Source organism: Musa acuminata, chromosome BXJ2-2, assembly GCF_036884655.1.
Source record: "Musa acuminata AAA Group cultivar baxijiao chromosome BXJ2-2, Cavendish_Baxijiao_AAA, whole genome shotgun sequence".
NCBI lineage: Eukaryota > Viridiplantae > Streptophyta > Magnoliopsida > Zingiberales > Musaceae > Musa > Musa acuminata.
In genome coordinates, this window is record NC_088339.1 from 32,902,061 (window position 1) to 32,911,068 (window position 9,008).

At 42.2% G+C, this 9,008-nt stretch overlaps 3 protein-coding genes across 3 annotated transcripts; 2 read left to right on the forward strand and 1 right to left on the reverse strand.

Moving 5' to 3' along the window:
* The first annotated feature begins 2,013 nt into the window (after positions 1–2,013).
* LOC135605052 (protein phosphatase 2C 51-like) lies at positions 2,014–6,104 on the forward strand. The gene is made up of 2 exons (XM_065094740.1): positions 2,014–2,848; positions 5,665–6,104. The coding sequence occupies exons 1-2, from the start codon at positions 2,039–2,041 to the stop codon at positions 5,797–5,799; spliced, it is 945 nt and encodes a 314-aa protein (XP_064950812.1). The 5' UTR covers positions 2,014–2,038; the 3' UTR covers positions 5,800–6,104.
* A 98-nt stretch (positions 6,105–6,202) lies between these two features.
* LOC135604862 (probable protein phosphatase 2C 8) lies at positions 6,203–6,596 on the forward strand. The gene is made up of 2 exons (XM_065094517.1): positions 6,203–6,257; positions 6,310–6,596. The coding sequence occupies exons 1-2, from the start codon at positions 6,203–6,205 to the stop codon at positions 6,594–6,596; spliced, it is 342 nt and encodes a 113-aa protein (XP_064950589.1).
* Positions 6,597–7,102: 506 nt separating this feature from the next.
* LOC135605053 (non-specific lipid-transfer protein A-like) lies at positions 7,103–7,836 on the reverse strand. The gene is made up of 2 exons (XM_065094741.1): positions 7,456–7,836; positions 7,103–7,219 (listed from the first exon to the last, which is right to left on the reverse strand). Exons 1-2 carry the CDS (start codon positions 7,797–7,799, stop codon positions 7,210–7,212), a joined length of 354 nt encoding a protein of 117 aa, XP_064950813.1. The 5' UTR covers positions 7,800–7,836; the 3' UTR covers positions 7,103–7,209.
* Between the last annotated feature and the right edge of the window lie 1,172 nt (positions 7,837–9,008).

The window sequence follows — 9,008 nt, forward strand, 5'->3', positions numbered from 1 at the left end:
CCTTGAGGAGGGTACATCAGGCATCTTTGTATGCTTACCCCCGTAGGGGTGCGTTAATACTATTGAGATTCTCACCATCGAAAAGGACACATTGGCCATCTTTGGATACTTACTCATGTTGAAGCATGTTAGTGTTGTTGAGATGCTCACTCTCAAGGAAGGTACATCAAGTATTTTTAAACGCTCACCCTCGTAAGGGTGCATCGGTATTATTGAGATGCTCACCCTTGAGGAGGTTACATTAGGTATCTTCAGACGCTCACTCCCATAGAGGTGCATTAGTATCATTGAGATGCTTATCCCAAGGAGGTCACATTAAACATCTTTAAATGTTTACCCCAATAGAGGCATATCTAGTGACATTGAGATACTCACCCTCTAGTGGAGCGTATTGGGAATATTTGGATACTCATTCTTGTAGGAGGGGCGTGTCGGTACCGTTGAGATGCTCACTCTAGAGTGTCTTAGATAATATCATTGATGGTCTCTCTATTAATGACTAGAAGAGTTAGGAAAGCCTAAGCCTCATTATAAAGATCTATACGAGGAGTAACAAATAAGCATTGATTATACCTCGAATCTCGTTTGTGAATCAAGTAACAAAATCTAAGAGCATCTCTTTCTCACTCTACTGAAGTCCCAAGAGGGTTATTGTCGAATGCTAAGGGCATGCATTTCCAATGAAATGTTGCTCAAACTCTCTTTTGCTAATTGGCCGAACGAGCTATTCAAGAATGGCTTCAAATAGGCGTATCACTCTTGCGTTGGGCCTCGGAAGGTGTGATACATCATAGCATCTATTGTATTATATAAGAATATCTTAGCACAAAAGGTTACAATGTATTAGATTGGGTCAACACAGTTATCAAATATCTATAAGATTGGGAGTTAAAAGTTAGCAGGGATAAGCTCTTCTAAGATCTTTTGAATAAATGATAACCGACCTAAGTTGAGGTCGGTTAAGTCTTCTCCCTTAGACAGTTGAAACTCTCAATGCATGTCATCCAGATGCTAATGTATTTACTGTAGTTGCACCCGAAGAGTGTCTTCCATGCTGTATATGGAGTGTGCCTAGGGCTCTGGTAAGATGGATCAAGAATAGTATGGTTCGAGAATAGTCTAGGATAAGCTTTTATACTAGGTAAAAAGAAGATAAAATATTTTTAAAAATAATCTCATAGGGATAGCTCCTAATAACTCAGCTTGAACTCTTGTCCATATAAATAACAAGGAAGGAGTAGGTAATTTGTAATCGTCTATTATGGACTTATGTCCAAGAGGACTAATATTGTTTTTCATATACTAATTTAATTATCATGTGTAAACTATATGTCAGAATGATCCATAACATTATCTCTATCTGACTAATCTGACCAAATATCTTAATCTTAAAACCCTCAATTTATTTAAAATATGGTTATATTATTTTTTATTTTTAAAACATATTTTCTCTCTCTGTCTCTTCATTATTGTTGCACATAGTTTGCTTTAAATGCAAAGACGCCAGAGTGTCCGTTACGGCAACAGGACACCACCTCCGTGCCGTCGCCAAGGGACGAAAGGGCTGCGAGCACGCGCCACGCGTCCGGCACACAAACCGTTCCCCACGCGACACGCCCCGCGCCGACCCTCGCTACCCTCCAAACCCCCAACAAAACCGTCAATCCGCCGCCCGGCACGAACCTCCACGCACCTGCCCGCCCCCCACGGTCGAGCCCAAACACCCGATCCGGTAAATTTCTCCAGCAGGCGATCCAACGGCCAGAGCCCAGCGCGACGTGTCCCGACTCGTTGCATGTCTGCCGTCCACGTTCCCCGTACCTTCGACGGGAGGTCGCTGGGCTTCCACCCGCGGGCCCCGCGAAGGCAGACGAGATCTAACGTTGCATCGCGATCCGACGGCGGGGGCGGCTCCTCGCCTGCGGCCTCCAGGTGTTACGTTCATATTTAAACGCGTCAAGCAGCTGCGTCTTACGCTCGGCACATCACCACACGAAGTGTAACGGTCGACGACCCTCCGTTACCGCTATAAAACGGCATGGCGAGCGCTACCATCTCACCTGTAGCACCACCACCACCAGCAGTTGCGCCGCTTCCACTGCAGGCGTCGCGGTTGGAGCCGGAGGGGCCTCGTCGCCAAGGTTTCCTCATGGAAGCGCCTCCCCGCGACGATAACAATGACAACGCCAACCACCACCCTATTCTCTCAATCCGCCGCGGGTATCGGCGCCGCCACTGCCTCCCCCACAACCCCGACCCGGCCAAGCGCATCCGCCGCGCCGAGGGGGAGAGCTCCCGATCCGCCTCCGGCACCGACCCGCTCCCCCAGGATGACGGCTCCGGGAAGATCGACGAGAAGAACGCCACCGACGCCCCGCCGCTGCGCCGCGCGAGTTGCCTGCAATCCCTGGCGCACGGGTCAATGTCGGTGCTGGGGAGGCGGAGGGACATGGAGGACGCGGTGACGGAGGTAACGGGTCTCGCCGTGACGGCGGCGGGGGCGGGCGGGTACGCGTACTTCGCGGTGTACGACGGGCACGGGGGGGCGATGGTGGCGCGGGCGTGCCGCGACAGGCTGCACGTGGCGGTGGCGGAGGAGGTGTGGCGGCGGGGTGCCGCGGGCGAGGGGGACGGACCCGAGATGTGGAGGCGGGCGCTTGAGGCGGGGTTCGCGAGGGTGGACGCCGAGGTGATGGAGGCCGCCCGGGCGATGAAGAAGGGGATGGTGGGCTCAACGGCGGTGGTGGCGGTGGTTGCCGAGAAGTGGATCGTGGTGGCCAACTGCGGCGACTCAAGGGCGGTGCTCTCCCGCGGCGGGGTAGCCGTGCCACTGTCAATCGATCACAAGGTCTAATTCCTATCTTGGTTTTATCCACACTTTGAAAGTCTTCCCTTCTATTTTATTCTCTCATCATTTAAGAATAATAGCTTCCTTCGTTTCCTATATTAAACTACTATGGTATGTTCTGTTCCTTGTCTTCTACTTGAAGCTTTGGTGGTACAAATTAGAGATTTTTCTCATGCAATATTTTAGATTTTCTTCATATATAGATCGACATGTTAGGATTGGTCCACTTTGCACATACAAATACTTTAGTTTCTTAAATATTCATGGTACTGTCAAGTAATTATTGTGGTTATCTTTTTTTTGCTTCCCTTAGGATTAAGTTCATGTTGTTCCTGAAAGTGCCCTTGTGTGACATGATATCAGAAAGTATTTGTTTCTGTGGTCCCTTTCCTATAGGGAGGTATACTGTGGCTCTTGGGAAGTGGTCAAGGGTGACAGACTGCATGCTTGTTGAGATGGAATCCATGAAGAGATGATTATAGAGAATGGGGTTGAGAACCTCCAAGTAGGAATTTAAGAGATCTCACACAAATGAGGCAGAAATGTTGACTTTTCCTTTTTCTTTCTGAAAAGAAAGGGATTAGTTAATTGAAATCAAACAATAAGGTGACTTTTCAGTCTGCAATTGTAAAAGAAAAAATTTGTAGGAAAATCTGATCCTTAATATGGTCGATGTTCTGCGAGTTGTCATGCAAGGTTTAGGGATTCTAGCTAGCTTATCAAGATTCTCTTCATGGGTGATTTACTTCTTTTGTACAGACACAAAGAAAATTTCGCAAGGTGGAAAATGGTGCTAAAAGATTTGGCAAGTCTCCATGTCAACTTGTTTTATTTTGTAAGCTGAAGTGCTAGAAAAGAAACAAAGTTCAGGAAAGAGAGTCTTTAGTTTAAGTGTTTGATTTTCAATCAAATCAAAAGTGAACAAAAAAAATGTGGCAATCCACGATTGGATTCCCGAAAGGAGAGAAAGGAAGTTTGACAGCAATTGGTTTAAATTACTTGCCTAATATATAATGGATTACACATTGAAAATGTGGAAGTAGAAGTTCAATTATAAAAGAAGAAGAAATTGACAAAATGACAGTTTGTTCAGATAATTCTTGCAATTTTAAGGATTGATGAAAGTTTAAATCATGGAGGCAGATATATCCCATAAACAAGGGAAAGAATGACAAAGAATTTCAATTTAAGTCAGCGCATGTAATCTAATCATTTTATGAACAGATTGTTGTGGATGTGGCATTAGATAAATTTGTTTTATATAGCTATAAGAATATTTCCATTATATTACTTTCATTTTTTGCCGTCTCAAACCTGCATATCATCTTTAGTGAGCTTCCAGCACGAAACGAAGGTAAGATAACAAGAACTAATTAACCGTTGATGCAAGAATCAGTAATTTGCATGGGAATCTTCATGCTGAAATAATTTTTGCATGTGCATGTATATCCAACATGGTCATGATAATTTCTGCCATTCTATTTTACAGAGAGTTTATTTCTTTCCAATTTTTCAGATTAACCACAATCGAAACTTTTGATGATTCCTTTGGTACTATTTTGAACAATCATTTTTCTATCTTGTGGCTATTTATTATGTTACCCTTCTTCAGACTCTATGTTCAAGTCATTAAGTGTGCTCTCAGTTTCACGCATATTAGTGATCAATCATGTAACATCTGTGTGTTTGTTGTATTTCAAGGATGTAATATGCCTTGATCGATTCCATTATTAATGGATCTGCCTCATCATGTGGGAACCAACTATAATTATTAATAAAATAGGCTGCACAATCAAATGCAGGTGTAGTTGATCATCAAATTAATGGAACGTGAGGCTATGCTACAAGGATTGTTTTTATTGCCTCACTCATAGCATAATGTTTCAAGGTATCTTTTGAAATTGCCATTAGTGAGTTTTCATAATAGATTCAAGAACTACAAATGATGCAACTTGAGCTTGAAGGATGGCAAAATTTTTCTATAGATACAAGCCCATAACTTGAGTAAAACTGGCCTAGAATCATGTATCGAAAAATACTTGAAACCGAGTTATTGGCTTAGCCTATCAAGCTATGTGGTTTTAGTTACTATCAATGTGGACCTAATACTATATACGTGTAGTGAGTGAGACCAAGTAGAAAAGAGTTGTGTGGATGGTATAAGAGGCATATCATAGTATGGAATCACCTGGGCCTTTTGTATACATGAATGATTATTGACTATCATCTGAATGAGAAAGATTGTGAGACTGTTATTGTCCCGTATTATGAGTGAGAGGTTTCGGGCTCGATGGTTATAGTGTTACTAACTTAAGCCTTATACAGTCAAGTCATTTGATTTTTGGCCCGTTATGTCTAAAGTTCTTGGATTAGTAGGTTTACTGAAATGGGCAGTAGTTACGTGGTGTTATGATTATTTTCTTCTCAAATCAGTATATACTAAAGATGCTGCTTCTCAAATCAGTTATTACTAAAGATACATTCTTTCACACTTTATGCTTGGGGCTGATGCCAATACCCAAATCCATGTGCATGTTGGTGGAAGTATGCTACCATGTCTGTGGACGAGGATCTCAAATGGAAGAATCAATGTATGCCAATGATTTATTCAAAAATGGTAATCACCAGGCATAGGAAATATCAATTTTCCCATTAAATCTCTTCTTTGTTGTATTTAGCACCTATAAATTTTTTTTGATGATTTTCCTTTTCTTTTATTTTCTTGCATCAATTTTTCATTAGTTAATCTATAACTTGATAATTCATATTTGTATGCAGTTAAGTCAATACTAATGAATGAACTTGTTCCTACACAGCCTGACAGGCCCGATGAGCTCAGGCGAGTAGAAGCTCTAGGAGGGAGAATCCTCTGTTGGGACTGTCCTCGTGTCCTAGGAGTACTATCCACTTCTAGGTCCTTTGGTATGTACATGTTCATACTTGATCGATGACAAAGGTAAATACAATCATTCAATTACTTCGTTTAGAATATAAAAGCTAATGTTCAGCCATGACAAAATTGGATAAATGAGTTCCCATTGATCATGGTCGTTCCTTAGAAAATAGAGGGAATAAGTCTTTCTCTTTTTGAGTATTGAGCGAGGAAAATCTACAACATGAAACCAGTTATAAAAGAGACCAGACGCGAATTCTGGAGTCTTCGTTTATAGGCTTATCAAAATACTACTATGACAACAAATCAACTGCTTTACAACAGTTAGCAGAATCCAAATTATAGAACAACTCTTCATCTTTTTTATTATATGCCATCCCAAATATTGAATGATTAGCTTTTGAAATTGCAAGGCACTTAGGTTATCAGTGTTGTCAAGTCTCTTCATTACTATTTCTTCTATGACTGGCGTATCTATATTTCTGAATCGATGGCTTCTCTGTCACTTGAGTCACAGTAAGTTTATTTCAACTCATCAAATTCTGGCTTTCTCAATCCCGAACTACAGGGGATTACCTTCTGAAGCCATACGTCAGCTCGGATCCTGAACTTACGGTGACTGGTCGCACCGAGAAGGATGAGTTCCTGATACTAGCAAGCGATGGGCTGTGGGATGTCATATCGAGCGAGATGGCATGCAGGGTGATCGGGAAATGCCTCGAGGTCTTGGCATCCGATGGTTACCCATGTGGAGTGTCTAATTCTGCTGCTAAAGAAGCAGCTGCTGTGTTGGTCAGGCTTGCCATTTCTCGGGGCAGCGTAGACAACATCAGTGTGGTGGTGGTAAAGTTCTAATGCTGGCATGGTGGTTGTCACCTCTGCATCAATGCAGATTTGCATTCATAAATTTCAAGATGTGCCTTCTTTATAGCCTCTCTAATGCCATAAGAGTGTTTCATGTCTTAGTGTTTAGGTAAATGTAACATAGATGTTACGTGGTAAATGTATGAAAGCTTCAGTTTCTAGTCTGTTAGATGTATTGACAGAGGAAGCAATGTGTCTATAAAACCCTGTATTTTGTGCTGAGCTGCTTAATAACATGAATCAAATTTCTTGATTCATCAATTGAATTCCTGGGTCTTACTATCTTGTTCGAGATTGCTATGCTTATATAAAACCAATAAAATTGATGGGATGTATCACAAAGCTTCTGGATTGAAGAGAGATTAATGTTGTTTTAATTGTAGATTGGTGGAAGATAGATTAGATCAATATTTAAATATCCTTGTATTTGTTGCGTGCATCTTTGGTAGTAGTAACGTATGTTTCCAGTGGAAAATGAAAAACAAACATCAAATAAAGTCCAGCCAAAAGTTCATTCACTATTATTCGATTTATTTCCCAACACAAAGAGACATGCATATAAATATCTCTTCCATCTCTCGGTCTCCTACACGTACTGTCCAAGTCATGCAATCCTGCGAAAAACACACAACAATAATATATCAATTCAAAGTCAATATAAAACTTTTACCTCTCTATACATAATGTTTCTCTCAAGGAAACTTTATAATTTTCAGAAAATATGCAATCGCTTAATCTTTCTCGAACACAAAACTAAGTGTAAATTTACGACGACTACTTAATCGTTTGCTTGCATGAAATAACAGTAATCGAGCATGCAGCGGAGAGAAACAGAGAAACGGGTTCTTACTTGGAGCAGTCAAAGCTGAGGCTGGTGGGGATGACGTTGGTGGAGACGCCACAACCCCCCGCAAGGCCTTTGGCCTTTGACGAGTCGACAGAACCTCCGGCATCTTTGAGTTCTTGCACGAGGCATGCACAGATCGCCCGGCGGTCCTCCACCGTGGGTACCAGCTCCTTGATGTTCCTGACGGCGCTGCAACACTGGTGTGAGAGCGACGGGTCTTTCCCGGCCACGTACGGCACGCATTCACCGAACGCCGTCTGCGCTATCTCGCAGTCCGTGTGCGTGTACGACGACGCCCTCAGCATGGCGGCCGCCAGAATCGCTACGAGCAACAAGAGACGAGCCATGCGCCTACAGAAGCAGCAGTACACTCGCACAAAGATGAACTGCGACGACTGCAACAAACCACGCAAGAAGGCAATGGCACATATATAGGAAAGAGAGACGAGGTAGAATGCCGTGATTAAATTGTTGTATGATAGAGGTTAATCAGGCAATTACTGATTTGATGCAATTAAATCAAGACAAAGATTTCAAGCGAAAGTGCCATCTGACCAGAGACTTTGAATCCGATCGGATTTTGCATGAGTTATCTCGTGTCATCTAAAGTCATAAATTTCAAAGCACAGAAATACATTTCAAAGCAAAGGAAGATAATATTTTTCTTTTTTAACTCTATTTTTCTTTTTTAAAATATAAAAATACATCCTAAATAGGGAAGAAAGGGGATGGACTCTTTTTAAACTATTTGAACCCATATTTCAAATTTCGAATTACTAATTTGATCGTCGAAGGGGTCGGAGTGAGGAACAAACCCACCACACCGGGGCCCTACGCCTGCTATGAACAAACCCGCTACGATGAACAAACAAAAATTACTACAAACAAAACCATGAAACTCAACTTCAATAGAGCCAAACGATCAAACGATGTGCCTCAAATTCTTTACCAGAGCCCTAAAGCATATCTTCTGGGGGGATAAATGATAGAAAATTTACTAACAACTGACACACAGTTGTCACATGTCATCCAAGTCATCTGCCTATGTGTACAAAGTTTCAAAGCAAAACAACATAAGCTTCCTTCTCGTTCATTATGACAAGAAAATCATTAACTTCTTTCTCTCTATTTATGATAAGGAAGGCAATCATAAACTTCTTTCTCTTCCTTTATGATAAGGAAGGATATCACAAACTTTCTTCCTCTTATTCAAAGTATAAACTGGGAAGGAAGGGAACATACTCATTTTGAACTATTTTAACCTATATTTGGATCTTGGATTACTAATTTGATCGTCGAAGGAGTCCGGAAACCCCCCCACCACTCCTCGCTTGTGCAGGCCCTCAACGCATTTAAGAAATACCTCAGAGTGAGGCCGAATGTTCTCGGGTATAGTCGAGATGCACATCGGGATGACTACGAGCTTCCTTCAGCAAACAAACTGTATCTTGGGACGATCACAGGATCGTCACCATGAGCCAACAGCACATTGGGAGTTCACTTGCCATCTCAACTCTTTGTTCGGGTCGTACCCTCACCCCTGAGTGAGTATCTCA

Excerpts from the sequence above, each read along its gene's own strand:
- LOC135605052 (XM_065094740.1), top strand. The coding sequence starts at position 2,039 with ATGGCGAGCGCTACCATCTCACCTGTAGCACCACCACCACCAGCAGTT. Across the intron at positions 2,849-5,664 it reads CACTGTCAATCGATCACAAG|CCTGACAGGCCCGATGAGCT; the intron begins GTCTAATTCCTA and ends GTTCCTACACAG.
- LOC135604862 (XM_065094517.1), top strand. The coding sequence starts at position 6,203 with ATGACTGGCGTATCTATATTTCTGAATCGATGGCTTCTCTGTCACTTG. Across the intron at positions 6,258-6,309 it reads TCTCTGTCACTTGAGTCACA|GGGATTACCTTCTGAAGCCA; the intron begins GTAAGTTTATTT and ends CCCGAACTACAG.
- LOC135605053 (XM_065094741.1), bottom strand. The coding sequence starts at position 7,799 with ATGGCTCGTCTCTTGTTGCTCGTAGCGATTCTGGCGGCCGCCATGCTG.